The sequence below is a fragment of the Plutella xylostella genome, chromosome Z (genome assembly GCF_932276165.1).
Source record: "Plutella xylostella chromosome Z, ilPluXylo3.1, whole genome shotgun sequence".
In the NCBI taxonomy this organism is placed as follows: domain Eukaryota; kingdom Metazoa; phylum Arthropoda; class Insecta; order Lepidoptera; family Plutellidae; genus Plutella; species Plutella xylostella.
Window position 1 is genome coordinate 7,681,769 of NC_064012.1, and position 18,180 is coordinate 7,699,948.

Sequence of the window (18,180 nt, forward strand, 5' to 3'; positions counted from 1 at the left end):
TTCTACTTAGTAACAAACGTAATTAGAAGCATAAAATGTTAGTGGCGATAGAGAGAGAGCGGGAGAGCCGTGATCGTGCGTAGATTGCTTCCGCCGACGTCGCGTCGCCGCCGCCGCCGCCGCCGCCGCGGGGCCGCTCGGGGCTCCCGACTCCCGGCACTCCGCAACCCGCCGCCGCCCTCGTCGCCGCCGCCCGCCCGATACACGCCCACACTAATCGATTATAACGTCCTACCGCACATGGACGTCAAAACTGCTCCACGTAAACATCAGACTAAAAAGTTTTAACGTTCGGCTTAGTGTTAATATTCAGTACCGAGTCTATCTACCATTCTTCTTTAGGTAGTAGTGTTACGTGATATTTTTTGTCTTAAAGTCTGGTAACAAAGAAATGAAATACATTCATGAGCTTCGCGAACAGCTGAGCGTTGTTGTGATATCGCGGCCGAGCTTTTCTTGCGAGATATTTTTGTCCATTTATCTTGGTAATAATTATGTTGGGGTATGGTAAATTTTTGTGAGAATAAAACAAAGAAAATCAGTGTTATAAAAGAAAAAATAGCGAAATGCTAAAAGATAAACATAATGTTTAAACGTAGACAATTATGACAGGTGTTAATGAATGTAGTTAGGAACAGAATACTATCCAAACCGGACGGGGAGTGAAGTCGGGGAGCATCGCATAATAGTTACGCTCGTATTAGAGTAAGATACGAGCGTGTGTGAGTGAAGGTCGAACGTTACGACGCGGCCGCCCGTCGTAGACGCCGCGACGTCACAGTGGTGGACGCACCGACACCGTGCGCGTGCGCCGTGAGATGTGACAACGCGCGCTTCCCGGTCCATCAGTACAACCTCGCTCGATCTGAGGACATGTCCTTGCTATGGATTATCAATGCATTATCGTGTATACCGTCATCAATATATCGCCACCTCGCCTCGCTGGACCAGCCGAAGAGTTAACGGGGGGATGTATCACATGGTTCAAAAACAGAATTAAAAGGTGAGTTTTAGATATACCTTTTTACTTGTGTAATACTTAAATTTAATTGTGGATCGATTAGAACAAGTTTAATTTTTATATTTATTTTTTATTAACCCATTGTGTCTCAATGCTGTGCAGGTCTATCCTTGGTTCTTCCACCTAACTCTCTCCAATCTGTCCATGGCCTCTTTTATCCAGTTCATACAATTTAATTACAATATTTTAGTTTTATACAATATGATTTATTTATGCACTTCTGTAAAAGAAAACATTACTATTAAAATTAATAATATGTATTCTTGGAGTTAAAACTGTTATTTTTGTATTTACAGAGCTATAGCCTTATATCTGGAAGCTATAAAACTAACTCCAAACAATGGGATCATGCATGGAAACTTAGCATGCATGTATTATAAACAAGGGCTCCTCGACTTGGCGATAAAAACGTACCGTAGAGCTATAGAGCTCCAGCCTAATTTTCCAGATGCATACTGTAATCTTGCTAATGCACTGAAAGAGAAGGGAAACGTGACGGAGGCGGAGCAGTGCTATAATGCAGCACTCTCATTGTGCCCGTCACATGTGGATACACTCAACAATCTTGGAAATGTTAAGCGGGAACAAGGAAATATTAAAGAAGCAATCAGACTCTACGATAAGGCACTTGAAGTATTTCCAAATTTTGCAGCTGCTCATAGTAATTTAGCCTCATTATTTCAACAGCAAGGTATGTATCTAGATCTTTATAATCAAATTTGAACTTAATTAATCTATTAAACAGGTAGGCCTTGCATTAGGAATATTTTTCTTGTGTGCAAATTTTTGTATAAGTACTCATTTTCGAAACCTATAAACAATGTTAATATTTTTTTATAAACCTGATTACTGGGAAATATTACTATTTCTGGCTTCTATTATGTATGATAATTGTTATAAATTCTACATAACTCATATTACTAAACTTTTAATTATAGGCAAGCTACCCGAAGCGCTCATACATTACAAACAAGCTATAAATATTCAACCACGCTTTGCGGATGCGTACAGTAATATGGGAAATACGTTAAGAGAGATGAAAGACGTTGCTGGCGCTCTTGTTTGTTTTAAAAAAGCTATTCAGATCAACCCATCATTTGCTGATGCACATTGTAATTTAGGCAGCATTTACAAGGATGTCGGTAATATCACCAAGGCAATACAATCATATAATGATGCTTTAGCATTAAAACCAGACTTTCCCGATGCTTATTGTAATTTGGCTCACTGTTTACAAATAATCTGCGATTGGGATGACTACGATGCAAGAATGGAAAATATTGTATGTATATTGGAAGATCAGTTGATACATGAAAAGCTTCCATCGATTCATCCACACCATTCCATGTTATACCCGTTAACCAATGCAACCAGAAAAGAAATAGCCACTCGGCATGCTAACTTATATTTAGACAAAATAAGTATGTTAAGTAGAGCAGTATTTTTATATCCTCAATTGTCAAGTGGGAGATTGAAAATCGGTTACGTGAGTAGTGACTTTGGTAATCATCCAACTTCACATTTGATGCAATCAATACCAGAATTACATGATCGCTCAAAAGTTGAAACTTTTTTTTATGCATTAAATCCAGATGATGGTACCTCATTCCGTAGTAAAATAGCCATGGCAGCAGAACATTTTTATGATTTATCTTGTATAACCTGTCCTGTCGATGCAGCTAGAAAGATAAACAGTGATGGAATTCAAATTTTAATCAATATGAATGGCTATACTAAAGGTGCCAGAAACGAAATATTTGCTTTGAAGCCGGCTCCTATTCAGGTAATGTGGCTTGGATACCCTGGGACCAGTGGATCCGATTTTATGGATTATATTATAACTGATCCTATTTCATCGCCATTATCAGAAATGAATAATTACAGCGAAAAATTTGCTTACATGCCAGAAACATACTTTATAGGAGATCATAAACAAATGTTTCCGCATTTAATTGAAAAATATATAGTGACTGATATAAATGAGACCAATACTAGCAATTTGGCTGTTATCAATTGTATAGAAGACATAAGAGATTTGAAGGTTATTGAATATAAGAGAGCTTTGAAGGGATCAATCGAATCGGATCTGATAGAAGTAAGCGTTAAAGAAATAAACATTCCAAGTATTAATACTGACACATTTACGGATGATCGGCAAACACAGGTTGGTGGTTTGATATTCATTTACTATTGGAATATGTTAAATAAATTAGAGATATCAGGCAATGGTCTAAAATATTGTTCTGTAAAATCACTAACGACCGACCTTACAACAATGTTAAACAATTTAACATTATTTGTGTGGTTAGTAGTGTTACAGTTTACTAACAGGTCTAATTAACTAGCAAACGTATCGTATAGTTACACAGTGCAGACTATTACTGAAGTTTCTTTATTTTCTGTTTGTTGTGAGCCATCCACTGCTGGACGTAGGCTTCAGCTAACTAGGTATAAGTATTTATGAAGCATATTATTTTACAGATATCTGTTGATGGAGTTATGATTCAAAATGGACTATCAATGGATAAAATAGACAAATCAGTAGCCAACGGGGAAAAAATATTTGACAATATTGTATTTACATCAAGGAAACAATATGGTTTACCCAATGACGCTGTTGTATACTGCAATTTTAACCAGTTATATAAAACAGATCCGCGCACAATGGAAATGTGGGTCCACATATTGAAAGAAGTACCAAACAGTGTATTGTGGTTGTTAAGTTTTCCAGAGGAAGGAGAGCCACATATTCAAAAATATGCTACCATTTTAGGTACGTACGTTATAAATTACGTATATTTTGGTATAGAGACATTCATTATTAGTAATATTATTTATACTTATTATAATGTATAAGGTAAGTGATTCAAGATCGATAAAATGTAAATTATGTTTTTTTCTAGGATTACCTCCTGGAAGAATAAAGTTTTCAAAAATTGCCTGTAAGGAAGAACATGTACGAAGGGGACAGATCGCAGATATTTGTCTTGATACTCCATTATGCAATGGCCATACGACTACCATGGATATTTTGTGGGGTGGTACACCAGTTGTCACTTTGCCCGGTGAAACACTGGCTTCGAGGTATGATATAAATTATAATATGATTTATACTTCCCCTGAAGTATATAGCTTAGCTTTCTAGAGCTTTCTTATGGAATCCGCCTAGTAGTCGAAGTCATGGGTTGGAGTCTCCTTGATTCACAATGCTCAGTTAATGAGTAAAAAATATTTATTTGAATTTGAATGATAATAATCGTTTAATTATTTTTTTCAGAGTTGCAGCGTCTCAACTGTATGCTTTAGGTTGCCCTGAATTGATAGCAAATAGCCGGAAAGAATATCAAGAATTGGCTATAAAACTAGGCAATAATGTCGAATAGTAAGTATAGATAGAGCAAGCAGTCTTAGGCTGCACTATGTACAGGAGCATTTATTACTTATTCGTAAAAGTTTTTGTTTATAATAAGTACAAAGGCATAACCTTTCAGACATATTTCTAAAAATGCTATTGTGACTAAAGCTTATTCGATGTGATAATGGTAGGTATGCAACTTACACCATCCTGGCGTAATCTATACAAGTAATGCTCAGTAGCATTTTTCATTACATGAGATATTTACTCATCAAATACCTTTTAATTTAGTATACACTGAACCTCTGTCTGCCAGTTAAACTGAAACTGGCAGAAATGTAATTTCTTTTGTGTTTTATATTTATAATTTGAAAAGAACGTGTGAAGTGATGGTAAATAATATAATTATATTATAACTTTTTTAACTAATATGAGTATTACAAATTTTCCTTTACAGTCGACAATACATGCAAGCTAAGGTTTCATTAGCAAGAATGAATAGCACACTATTTGACTGCGATAAATACGTGATAAAAATGGAACGTCTCTACGAGAAGATGTGGCAACGATATGAGCAAGGAGAAGCTACAGATCATATTCAGACATTATAAAGCATAAGATATACTTAATTATTTAACACATGGAAACAAGGAAACCTAGTAAAATTAAAAAAATAAGAATGACTCGAGTACATTTAATACATTTAGGTTGGAAATAAGACAAATATATCCAACAAAAAGGTCTCCGTCCAGTAAAATGTCCATTTATTATTGAAATCAGAGAGAGAGTTCGAAGTAGACTAAGAGTTTTTAAATTACTTGCTTTTTCAAGTAGCACTTCTGCTAATTCTTAAATTTTCTATCTTCTTCAGATTTTATCATTCCTAATATCATTATAAACCAATCAATAATTATCACATTTTTCTTCTTCAATTCTCATATGAATCTATCACAGTCTGATTAAAATCCTACAGTGGTAGTTATGTAATTGGGTTATTCACCTGCCATTCCTACTGTAATTTTTAAATTTAATTAGTTTTAACGTCTTTAAGTAGTTGAAGTGGATAATTTATTGAAATAGCAGCTTTTTCATAGCTTTCAACTTCAATTAGATTTAAAGTAATCGTGTACTTCCATGACATTACTGTCTTTGTCCCTTGTGTATTGAAGTTATTAATATGTACTAGTAAGTATATTTCAAGTTATTCAGTGTTTTTAATGTAATAGTCTATACTATGTGCCTAAAACAAACATAGATTTGATAATATTCTGTCTGTTCAAAATTAATGAGCTCACTGTTAAAGTTTTAACTATTAAAAAATATATACAATCGTGTTTTAAATAAAATGTTTTATAAGAAGTCATGGGTTTTATTTTATTTAAGATATTTTTGGACGATCATCAATAATAGTATACTTGCACTTAAATACTTATTGTGCACCATTTTTTTTTACATAAATTTGTATACAAATCCTTTCATTGTCAACTAAAGTCCATTGTATAACAACTATCTTTCTTCGGCCTTCTGTCTTCCATTTGGCCATACCTACCTACTACGACTACCGCATACTATAATATGGGTCCTAAAATTTCGGACTTTAATCAATTCCTTAAAGATACCTCAGTCCGTTATTTCGACAAAGCATCCAAACCCTCTGAGATGATCGTCAAGCGAATACACTGTTAGAGTGGACACTCGTAAAGGGTGGAGTGGAGACTTCCTAAACTGACAGACCCAGATATTTTTCACGTTTCGGGTACGTGGCTTCTCGCCATCCCCCACCCACCGCGACGTCTCACAATTCTGTGAGGACAAACACCTACGAAAATTTGATTGTACCTTTGAATGGTCATGGGGATCGCACGGTAGCACTTGAAAGTCATTGTACAAACAGGCATTTACATCTCATCTTTTAACTTTCATACCAATGCAGATCACCGATCAAGACAATGTTATTTTGTGGCGAAATTCCTCACCTCAATCGTATCGGCTTTGTCGTCCTTTGCGAATCCAGCATCGAAAGGAAACCAGAGACAGGAGGGCCTATCACGGGCTTACGTGGCAAATTCGATACTATTTTCGATACTACACAATCAAACAATAAACACAATTTCGATGCTGCACAGTGCAGCGATTACTAGATTTTCGCACCTCCGTTTACGTTGCGTCACTGTGAAAATGTGGGACAAATTCATTAGGTAGCTTCAAAAGTGTGTATATGTTTATGTAGTATCGAAAATAGTATGGAACTGCCACTTAAGGCTTGGAAAAAGCTTTTAAACTACCTGTACGACTGAAAACTTTACACCACAGTATTAGTCAGTAGCATTAGATATGAGTTTTAGAATTCTTATTCCATCTTATCTACAAAATCATAGTACAAAACTTGCGAATATCGAAGAAGGATAAATGGTACACGAGCGAAATCAGGCTATAAAAATAGAAATTAAACAAAAAAAGGGTTATTTACCAGTACATTCAGACAAAATTTTAAAAAATTGCCACGATTAAACTCGAAAATATAAATGTCCAAAAACTAGCACCCCATGACCGTCACCAAACATAAAATTATCATTCATGGCAAAGAAAATATCATAGAGGCTTCAAATCTACCTTTGGTATGTTATCTGAACAGACACCCGAATCTCGCAACAAATTGTGGAGAAATGGCCGGGAACACCATTCCAGGAAAACAGACAGAAAATTAATAGGTTTATTGGACCTTTCTCATTGCGCTTTGCAGTCATCGGATCAAATTATGTATTGTCTTAATAAACATAAAAAACCGGCCAAGTGCGAGTCGGGCTCGCGCACAAAGGGTTCCGTAGCAGCAAATCAGTGTAAGCACAATAACTTAACCAAAATTACAGTTAAATCAACCTATCTCAAAAACTATAAGAGATACTTTGATCAAACCAAAAATCGTTGAAAGAGTTAATTAGCATGCATCACCTCTATTTTTTTTAGAATTTTATACCCCGTAGTTATAAAAATAGAGGGGGGGGGACATACTTTTTACGACTTTGAGAGCTGATATCTCAAAAACCGTTCACTTTAAGAAAAATGTTTTTTAGAAAACTTTATATCATTTTAAAAGACCTTTCCATTGATACCCCACACGGGTATGTACATCGAAAAAAAAAATTTCATCCCTCAGTTACATGTATGGGGGGCCCCACCCCCAATTCTTTTTTTTACTATTTAGTGTCATATTTTTGTAGCGGTTCATACAACACATATTCCCATCAAATTTCATCACTGTAGTACTTATAGTTTCCGAGTAAATCGGCTGTGACAGACGGACAGACGCACAGACGGACATGACGAAACTATAAGGGTTCCGTTTTTGCCATTTTGGCTACGGAACCCTAAAAAAGACCAAAACCGCCAAAAGCACCAACTGTTAAAAGTTTATTAAAACCAGTGTCAGTGGATACAGCTATATATACCTCCAAGTGAATACAGCGCTGACAGAGCATGAGATAACAGAAGAGGAAAGTGAAGAACAGCAGCGTGATCTTTCTACTGAAGGTAGCCAGCCTACCTACGTCTTTCAACAAATATCTGCCCCAGCCGGGAATAAAACCCGGGACCTTTGGCATAGCAGTCAGGGTCACTAACCACTACACTATTCAGCCGCCATATTTATTAACAGTTTTATTATGCTTCAGCGGATATCAAATTCGAATCATTAAGGCATTAAATTCACACGGGCTGCGCGTTTATACTGGACGAATGCACAAGCCACAGCATACTGGTACACAACAAGCTAGCCACATCCTTGTGATTTTAACACAGACAGTATCCCAAAAACGGCAGGAAGTTAGGGTGCTCAAACATACTCCCAAGGGACCCAAGGGAGCCAGGAGCGTAACCAACAGCGCCCCAGACTGGCATTCTCTGCTGACATTTTGTTTTAGTGCATTAAGAGGTCCAAACGCTAGCGACTCTCGATCGCTACATCGCTAGCCACGAAGGTAAAGGAAAACGTGAGCGGCCAGGTCAATTTGGCTCAAGATCCTCTCTTTGGTACATCTAAACCTTTACATAGAGTAATTGAGTTCACGATGGAGATCTGCGTTGCGCTGCTGGTCTACTGATGTCAGACTGCCTGGCGCCGAAAACAGACGGAACTGCCAGAGCCTACATGAAAAACACCCAACTTGCTTCGCGCACACTCTCCTTTTCGATAGAACGACACTTCATTTAATAAGCCCTACCTACCCTGCACTATATCAGAAGCTACAGCAGCCATCAAAGTACTTATATAGTGACTCAGCAGCCAGATTAGATGGCTTTCGCCCCGAACATTTCAAAGAGCTGACCTCTCCCAGTGCAGGGAAACAAGGGGTTTATTTTATTGAACAATATGGTACACAAAACAGCAATTAATCGTAACATGAGAAGAGGTATTCATTTATATAACTAAGAACTAGATTAACTAACTAGGTGTATACACACAATGAAAATCTTAAACTAACACAAGTTTATAAGTATACAGCAGCAATGCTTATACAAAATTTAATAATAGTAAATCTATATTATACAAGTAATTATTCAAGTTTTAAGCTTCGAACTAGTGTTTTAAATTTATATACTCTTGGATCGAAGACATCAACATTGGTTGAAGTTGCTGGAGTCTTTATCCAAATTGTGCAACTTCCAGTCCAAAATGTACCGCATGCAAATAACGTCGCATAATGCCCCTTTCTCAAAATTCAACTATCGCCTAATGCACTTATCGCAAAACGCATCCTTATAAACCAACCCTTCATCAATGTTTGGACGACTTTAAGAAAACGTTTTTTTTTCAATTAATATTTTGCGTTAACAATTACTTGGTTGACAAGTGTTTATGCCTCATTCAGATAGGTCGATTGCTATGTCAGTAGGATTTTCCAAACTACACACTAATACTATTGTATAATATGTGTCAATTAATTAAGTTTCATTGGATACGACCTACACAAAGTCGATGGACAAAATCTATAGAATTTCATTATGGAATATCTCTAAAACCGATTAGGATTTATGCAATTTTTCTGTTGCTTGGTGTTGGTATTGAAGGGTACAGGGTCGGTTCTGAAGGCAGAAATTCTAATTTTATATCTATTAAAATTTTCTTGGACATTTTTTTTTCTTTTCGTAAAACAAGTAGTTTATTACTCATTTTAATATAATAATAATAATAAAACATTTATTTTCAGATAACAAGATCCATAGTACATGCAATGTCAATCAAATTAAAAATAAAATTATAATTAAAAATTAAAATTAGATCACAATAAATCAATAAATTAATTAAAATTAAAATTACATCACAATAAATCACAATTAAAATTAATTAGTATAATTTCAGTCATTTTACAAATTGCAAAAATATAAGTTTTATCAAAAAATACTGGCAAAGTGAACCCAGGTATTTGCTTCCTGTTTGGATAAAAGTTTATTATACAGGGTGTTGCAAAATTGGTATACTAAGCCGAAACCTACATGTGCAGCATGGTATATCTAAGCCCGAAACTGAAATCTGAATTTGGAAATTCGCGAAAAAAAATATTATTTTCCATAGTAAAAAAGTCACGTGACCAACAAAGTTTCTATGTTTTTTTTTTTTTTCGCGAATTTTCAAATTCTGATTTCAGTTTTAGGCTTAGATATACCATGCTGCACATGTAGGTTTCGGCTTAGTATACCCTTTTTGCAACACACTGTATAATTTATCAAAGATAATAACTCTATTACTTTGGTCAGGTTTTACCTTAAACCAGCAGTTATGAATTATGTTATACCTATTCTCCTTTTTCAACTTGTAGTATACAAACATAAACATGCTGGGCTTTTCAGGAATTCGTCCAGTGGTGATGCGCCGATGCCAACCTTCTGAGGCGTTTGTAGTTCTGTGTTCACTCTATGTGCTGTGGCCGACACAGATGAGCAATGATGGGCGCAACTATTTTAGGTACCATTGCTGTTCAAAATATCGTTTTAAACGATTCATTTCATCGCTTTGTGGGGCTTCTTCTAGAATATGTAGCCACGTAGCTGGTTTTTTTTTAGCTGGCACTAGTGGTATTATTGCCGCACTTGCAATATTACGACTATACGTAGCAATCCTGTTTTGTCAGCATTCTTCCAAATGGCATCAATATAATGGTGCTAACAACCGCTTACTTGTGAATCTGGGAAAACTGATTGAACTGCATTAATCTGCGCCAGTTCATAGTCACACTTGTAAGTTGTGATCTGCACCCTTTTCAACACTACGTTCACAAACAAGAAATCCACGTCCTCAGGTACACTTGCAGTTTCTGTACTGGTATGATTCAGTCTGTTTGTATTAAGATAAGATTTTCGGGCCCTGAAGTATCTTTGATCGAATAATATGTTGGTAATAAATCATAATCTGAAGATGGTACGACCCAACGTAACTTTTCCTCTTTGTCTTCAAATATTTGTTGCACGGGTCTTAGATCTTAACATACCTACCATTTTTTTAGAAGTTTATTTTTTTTACTTTGCTTTTTCAAAAGAGTTATTAAACGTAAACATATTATATCAGAATTATTATATACCTACCAACCTACCTAACCTAACTACCTAAATAATTAAAACTAAACTAAAAAGAAATGTTGGCCAGATCGTCGCCGCTGTCGGGTGGGGTACCCGAGACGCTGGCCGCGTTACCTCAATGTATGGAGATGTATTAGTCTTTGTGAGAGGTAAGAGCCAGCGCTAGGGTCCCTTGAGACTTCTATGAGCCTGCTGCTAATGTCGTTCAAAAGCCGACGCGGCTCCGGTCAAACATGTACCCCTCTCCTAAGGATGCATATTTGCGATCTTTCATCGTTTCCGCCCGCCGCACCATATATACAGGCATATTAGTGTGACCTGGAACCAAGAAATTCCTTTTTAAGGTTTTGAAAACAAAACATTTTGAAGTAAATTCTTTACCGTCTGCCGTTCATCTACCATCTTTATATATTTCGTCAGAATAGTCGCAATTTCATTACCACCTCTTTTCCCATCAGCTTCTCCCCATGTGTAACAAAATACTTCTTGTGTCAGACTTTCGTATATGGTTAGGTTATAAACTGCATATTTACGGGAGTAATAAAATAGCATGCTCTCACCGTACAGCGTGTTATGAACTTTCTGCAGATCAAAGGATACACAGAGGGTATGCTTTTCGTGTTTTCAAAGTTTTTGGTGGTATGGAAAACAACGGTCCTTGGAGTCTTTAGCCTCTTTTTCATGGCTCGAAATTTCATCAGGGGTGAACCCTTCCGGATTGTTCTTGGATGAAACACATTTGTCTTTTCTTGGAACATGAAAGGCGACATTAAATTCTTTTTTTTTTTAATTAATGATTATCACTCCACAGACTTTATGTCCGTGCCTTTTGAAGAGTGGTAATTTTTATGAGATAATATTTAATTCTTTTATCTACATAAAAAAAAAAAATCATTTAAGAATATGTTCCGAAAAACTTTTTCGCCTACAACGTCCTTTCCTTTAACTGTGAAATCTGTTTTATACAGTTGGTAAAGGTGAGCTAGATATTTGTACTCTTGTGGCAGGTACATTCTTGTAGAGTCTTTACGACGAGAGGCTCGTCGGGGTCACCAAGCGTTGGTACTGATACTTTGCCTCCGGAACAGCACATACCTGGGGTATCTTCCTTCCATTTGAGTGCCTTACAGTATCTGCATTTGTTGGCCATTCTACCTATGAGGACTAATCGATGATTAAAGTAATCAATTAACGGATCATAATCAAAAGCAGCATCGGCAAATGCATCCCATGTATTCATCGTAAACGTACGTCTCCTTTCTGCTTGCCGCTCGGAATTAATTAAACGTCGTCTACGTGTTTCTTCGGAGGTCTCTGCGGCTATGTACGAAGCTTGCCGCTCAGCATTTAATATTTGGCGAGCTTGGGCCTGCTGAGAGGTCTCTGAAGCCCTTTGAGTGGCGTGACGCTTAGAATCCAAAGCTTGGCGAGCTTGGGTCTGCTGAGAGGTCTCTGAAACTTTTTGAGTTACGTGACGCTCGGCATCCAAAGCTTGACGAGCTTGAGCCCGCTGAGAGGTCTCTGATGCTCTTTGAGCTGCGTGACGCTTGGCATCTAAAGTCAGACGGATCTGTGAATCCTCTTCCGATTCAAGTGATCTAACAAGTTTAGCAGCCCGAGCTCTGCTAGAGCTATTAGCTAAATTGGACTTTCGTTTGCGAGGCATCGTAGAAAAACAAACATAAAATGGATCGAATTAAAGTAATGGAAACTATCTTACCTACGTTTATTCAAATACTTACATTTTTTCTAAAAAAACATAAACTAAAATGGTACCTAAAAATATTAAGATGTTATAAAACTACCTACCTTAAAAGATAAAAAATACTTTCTAGATTACCGCCGTCGTTTGGCAAGGTTCCCAAGAGGCTGGCCGCATTGCCCCGCTGAATGGCGAGGCTTATCCTTTGTCCTAGGTATGTGCCAGCCCTTTGGTCGCCGGAGGCGTCGATGAGCCGTGTCGCAATTTCCTTGAATATACGTTTTGCATCCGGCCCCCACGGACCCAGCGTCTCTACGCCGAAAGGCACAAACATGTAGCCTTGACCTAGGGCTGCATACTTGCGCCTTTTAGCCGCCTCAGCCGTCGCTGCCGCCGCACCTGCCTTGGTCGCGGTCGCTGGTAGGTGTGACTGTGCCAAAGTGTCAACGCATGTGGCATCCCATACCAGCGGCCGCCCATTCTTCCAAGGAATGAGCGTCATTCCGTCCGGCCTCTTGCCGTCGTCGCGCGCTACACCTGTGGGCTCCAGTACGGCCGGGACGCCAGCACTGGCAAGAGCTCGGCGGATGACGTCATTCAGGGCGGCGTGACGCGACAGTCGGCCTGCGCTGCGCTGACACGCTAGGCCGTGGTGGCCCAGCTCATCGACGCCACCGCCGCAACGACAGCGGTGTGGCTCATTAATTTTGGCGCCAAGTCTCAGGCTGATTGCCAACGAGAAAGTCGACCTGTCAAGGTGGGTCCCTAAGATGGTTGACGGGAGTGCATGTAGCCAATACCCTGACTCCGGCTCCGCAGCCGCCATGAGACGGGCTCGCTCTGCAGGGTTTGGTGCCGAGTCTATAAGGTTTTTTTGGACCTGTGTACAGAGCGGCTCGTCCCAGAGCCTCTGCGAGCCAGGCACAATCGGGAGACTTTGGCTCCGGCCAGTAACATCCAGCCATGCGTTCTTCGCCTCAGCCAAGCACGTGACCTCAACATCACCAAGTGATGGGTAAATAATTTTTCCATAGAGGTCAGAGGTGCTGTGAGCTGAGGACAGGAACGCCGGCAGTGCCACCGCGGATACACTTCTGATTCCCGTGCCTCCAAATCTTATTGGCAATGTTGCCTGCATCCAGGACTTGTCGTTAAGCGGGCAATTTAGAATTTCGACGAGGGTTTTCCTGACCAGGTCGTCTAAAGTATTTAGGAGGATTTTGTGTTTCCAAAGTGTGGTACATCTCAGGACATAGTTAAATTTTGGGACAAAAAGACAATATTTTATAATGCAATATGCCATGTGTGGGCTTAGTTCCTTAAGCTTTTTGGACGATTCCTCGAATTTCGTTATTTTTTCGGTGGTAAACGATTCTAAGGAATCGTCCAATACTGGGGCACCTAGGAGGCGAAGCGAACTTTTATTTATTAATTTTATGTTACCTACTATTCAATATGAACTTAGACCTCCCAAAATATTAAGTATGTACAAAATAAATTTACAAAGTAGACTTGTCTGATAATTTCATAATAAAGCGTCGTGGCGTCGTCAACAGTATGCGCAATATCTTGTGCCAGATCCGCGTCTCCAACGCATCGATTGTCGTTTTTAAGTTGGCCTTGATTGTCCATGGTTCGGAGCCGTACAAGAAAGTAGGGAAGACAAGTGCGTGGACAAGACTCACTTTGGTACGCTTGGTGATATTTGTATTCCTCCATATTTTCTCAAAGGAGATCACAGTCTCGAAATTAAATGCCGAATCGAACAAGCTCGTAGCGCCTTCCGAAAAATGGAAAAAGTCCTCTGTGACCGTAACCTGAACCTCAATCTACGCACGCGTATAGCAAAATGCTACGTATTCTCGGTCCTTCTATATGGAGCTGAAGCCTGGACACTCACCGAGAGAATGGCCAAGCGCCTTGAAGCGTTTGAGATGTGGGTTTACCGGAGAATGCTCAAAATATCGTGGGTCCAGAAGGTTCGAAATGTAACAGTCCTTCAAAGATTAAATAAAAAAGGCACAGAGGTACTGAATACCATAAAAAGACGCAAGCTGGAATACTTCGGCCACATAATGCGAAACCCCAAGTACGAACTCCTCCAAGTAATAACACAGGGGAAAATACAAGGCAGGAGGAGGCCTGGGCGGCCAATGACATCATGGCTGCAAAATCTACGCCAGTGGTTCCAGCTGAGCACTGGAGAATTGTTCCGTGCGGCGGCCTCCAAGACGGAAATCAGCAGGATGATTGCCAACCTTCGATAGGAGACGGCACCAGAAGAAGAAGAAGAATATTTTCTCAAGTTTGGTCATGGCGCTTTTAGCAATCTAGAATCGTGTTTTAATTTCTCTATCGCCGTTTCCATCGTTAGGGATGAGGGATCCGAGATAATTGAAGTGACGTACGCGTACTAACGTGTTGAAGCGACTGCAGTTGGCCAGAACTTGTTCGCGGTCCACGGTTAGTAGTTTCGTTTTTTACTTGTTAATGCACAACCCAAGTTTGGCACTTTCGCCTTCAATCCTATCGAACAAGACGGCCATTTCTTCCTCGCTAGTGGCTACAAGGGTGGTGGCGTCCGCGTATCAGAGATTGTAAATCATCCTTCCGCCGAAACCTCCCTCCCATCCTCCCAGCGCCGCTCGGACTATGTGTTCGCCGTAGATGTTGAACAGTTTGGGCGACAGTATACCTACATCCCTGTCGGACTCCACGCTCCGGGCGTAGGGGTTTTGAGTATGTGTCTTCTTGACGAATCTTGGCACTACTATCCACGTGAGATTTTGGAAGAGAAATGCAAGATACTTCGGCACGCCCATCTCCAGCAATATGTTAGCAGCGACTGCCAGTTCATACAATCAAAAGCCTTAGAGTAGTCAATGAAGCAGAGCATGACAGGCTTGTTGAATTAACCTACAGACACATATAATAAAGCGCAGTTATTGGAATATACTACTTCATCATCTTCTGATATGTGTCTATCGATGTCTGGTCCATGGGCTCATCTTCTTCTTCGTAATGATTCATTTCAGTGGTACAATTAATAGCATTTACAGATGAGACAGTTAAAATTTAAAAACTATCCAAAGGAATGCTGTTATCCAGTAATGACGATTTTAATGACAAGTGATTCATGCAACGCGGTATACTTTCTTTTAACGATGCTGCTGTTCAGCTTATGTGAGGAGGATTTTGGGAATTATTACACTTGGTCTTGTTGGTGGCTTTATTTACAATGGATGAGATGAGAATTACCTATATGAAACAAAGATGACAATGACAGAGTATAAACAATAATATGTTCTATATTTGAACTATGTACATGGCCCCATAATAGGGCGTCGTGGCGTCGCCAACACGCTCCTTTAAGTTGAAGCGCATTTGAGTGATCGTTGTAACCTCCGTGGTTTCTTATTAGGCTAAAAAATAACTCTAAATTATCCCGAGACAGGCGGTACGTCGAAATGAAATGTATTTCAATTTAGAATTAGACTGTACTAAATTTTGATTGAGAATTTTGAAGCTCTCCGAGCATACAATTAATCCTAAGAATCCTATTTTGGTTTTTGATTACAAAAAGTTTTTTTTTCTTATAAGTAATACTTGGCTGTCTGTTTGCCTTTTAATAGTTCTTTTCACATTAGAGATTTTTTTCAGACCTGTAATATTAGCAATGGCCTTCTCAATAAAGTCAAATATTTTTACTTTATTTTTTGGAGAAATGGCTCTCTTGTTTCCAGATTGATAGAATCTGCAAGAATTCAAAATATCGAATATATGATTGATAAAATTAATGAACTCTACTGTAGCACTACTTTCTTTAAAATAACTACTACCTTATACTTCGTTGCAGACTGTCATTCAATTGAGTAGCTATTTTTACCTTCATTATCTGGTTTTAGAAGTATATGTGTCTGTATTTTAATTTATTAGCAAACTTGAGCTGCTGGTCTGTATAGAGTTTTATGAACGAAAATTTGGCGTGGAGCCAGCGATGTATCTGCGCCTGGGCTGCGATATATATGAGCCACACTCGTGCGTTTGTGGAACGACGGTGGATAGGCTAGGCCGGCATGGCCTTCATTGTGTTCGCAGCACAGGGAGGCTCTCACGACATCAAGCAATTAATGACATCGTCCGTAGAGCTCTCGTCACGGTTGGCGTTCCAGCGGTTTAAGAACCGCCGGTTTTATGCCGTAGTGACGGGAAGCGACCGGAAAGTCTCACCTTAATTCAGTGGGAGCGGGGCCAGTCTGTGCTGTGGGATGTGGATGCGTTAACACATTTGCCCCATCCCATGTAGGCCTAACCGCCGTAGCCGCTGGTTCCGCTGCAGAGGTGGCTGCAAGGCAGAAATGCATTAAGTATGGGCAGTTGATGGCTACCTAAATCTTTGTCCCGTTGGCGTTGGAGAAGGGACTTTGTTGGGGCGATCGGCCGTCGCTTGAAGAATCGGGGCTATGACAACCGCTCTGGGCCATACCTGATGCAGAGGATCTCCCTGGCTGTGCAACGAGGTAATGCCGCTAGCATCATGGGCACATTTTCGTCGGTTATGTCTCGGGGCGGTTTATTTACTTAGTATCTAAGCTTAGTTTTATTTTGTCTGTTACTTTTAGTATTAAATAAAATAAATAACTACATAAAGATAAAACTTATAAGTTTAGATTCTTAGTAGTTTTTAAGTCTGTGGTAAAATCTATGATTTTTATTCCTTTATCCTGCTGAACACTGCATACTCCTTTATGTTTTTCGCCATGCTCATCAGCTGTTTAAGAAGGGTACATTTTGCGACAGGTGCATTTGGCGATAGGTGCATTTTGTGAAAGATCCATTTTGCGATAGTTCCTTTATGCTCATTAACGATGTCTGCGCACTGCTGAAAAAAGACGGCGGGATCAAACCTATTATTTGCTGTAGGTAGCTTTTTTAGATGCCTAGTGGTTATGGCTAAACTATGCTGCAAAGCCGAAAAATATTAAATGTCTTCATACCTACACTACCTCGGGTTTGGAACCAAACTCAGCTGTGCTATACATGCCACACGTAAATTTGCCACACATAAAAGGGACAATGACGGCGAGGTAATCACTAAGCGTACGTCGAAGTTGTTCGAAGTCGTAAGACGTAAAAAATGCTTTCAAATGCTTTAAAAAGTATCAGTGCTAAAAGTGACCTTTTCGAGCATAACGTATTGAAATTCACTGGCTTGTAAAAGGGAGCTTACGTCCAGCAGTAAACTGCTATAGGGTGAAGAAGGAGTATTAAAAAAAACATCATTTTTATCGTCATATCGTGAAGAGCGGTGGTAGCTCAGTCGGGTAAACGCCCGCTTCTTGTGCCAGAGATAGATGCGGTTTCGAATCCCGGCGTTGACATGTATCAATGAGTTCTTCTACCTTAAGTACAATGTATACCATCGCTCTTACGGTGAAGGAAAACATCGGGAGGAACCCTGCATATCTAGATTTAGCACATCTAGGTATGTGAACCCACCAACCCGCAGAGGTCCAGCGTGGTGGGAAA

At 39.2% G+C, this 18,180-nt stretch overlaps 1 protein-coding gene across 1 annotated transcript; it reads left to right on the forward strand.

The window, feature by feature from the left end:
• The first annotated feature begins 145 nt into the window (after positions 1–145).
• On the forward strand, positions 146–5,744 carry LOC105389785 (UDP-N-acetylglucosamine--peptide N-acetylglucosaminyltransferase 110 kDa subunit). The gene is made up of 7 exons (XM_011560963.3): positions 146–1,003; positions 1,318–1,712; positions 1,960–3,185; positions 3,503–3,794; positions 3,925–4,105; positions 4,299–4,403; positions 4,834–5,744. Exons 1-7 carry the CDS (start codon positions 885–887, stop codon positions 4,985–4,987), a joined length of 2,472 nt encoding a protein of 823 aa, XP_011559265.3. The 5' UTR covers positions 146–884; the 3' UTR covers positions 4,988–5,744.
• The last annotated feature ends 12,436 nt before the right edge of the window (positions 5,745–18,180 follow it).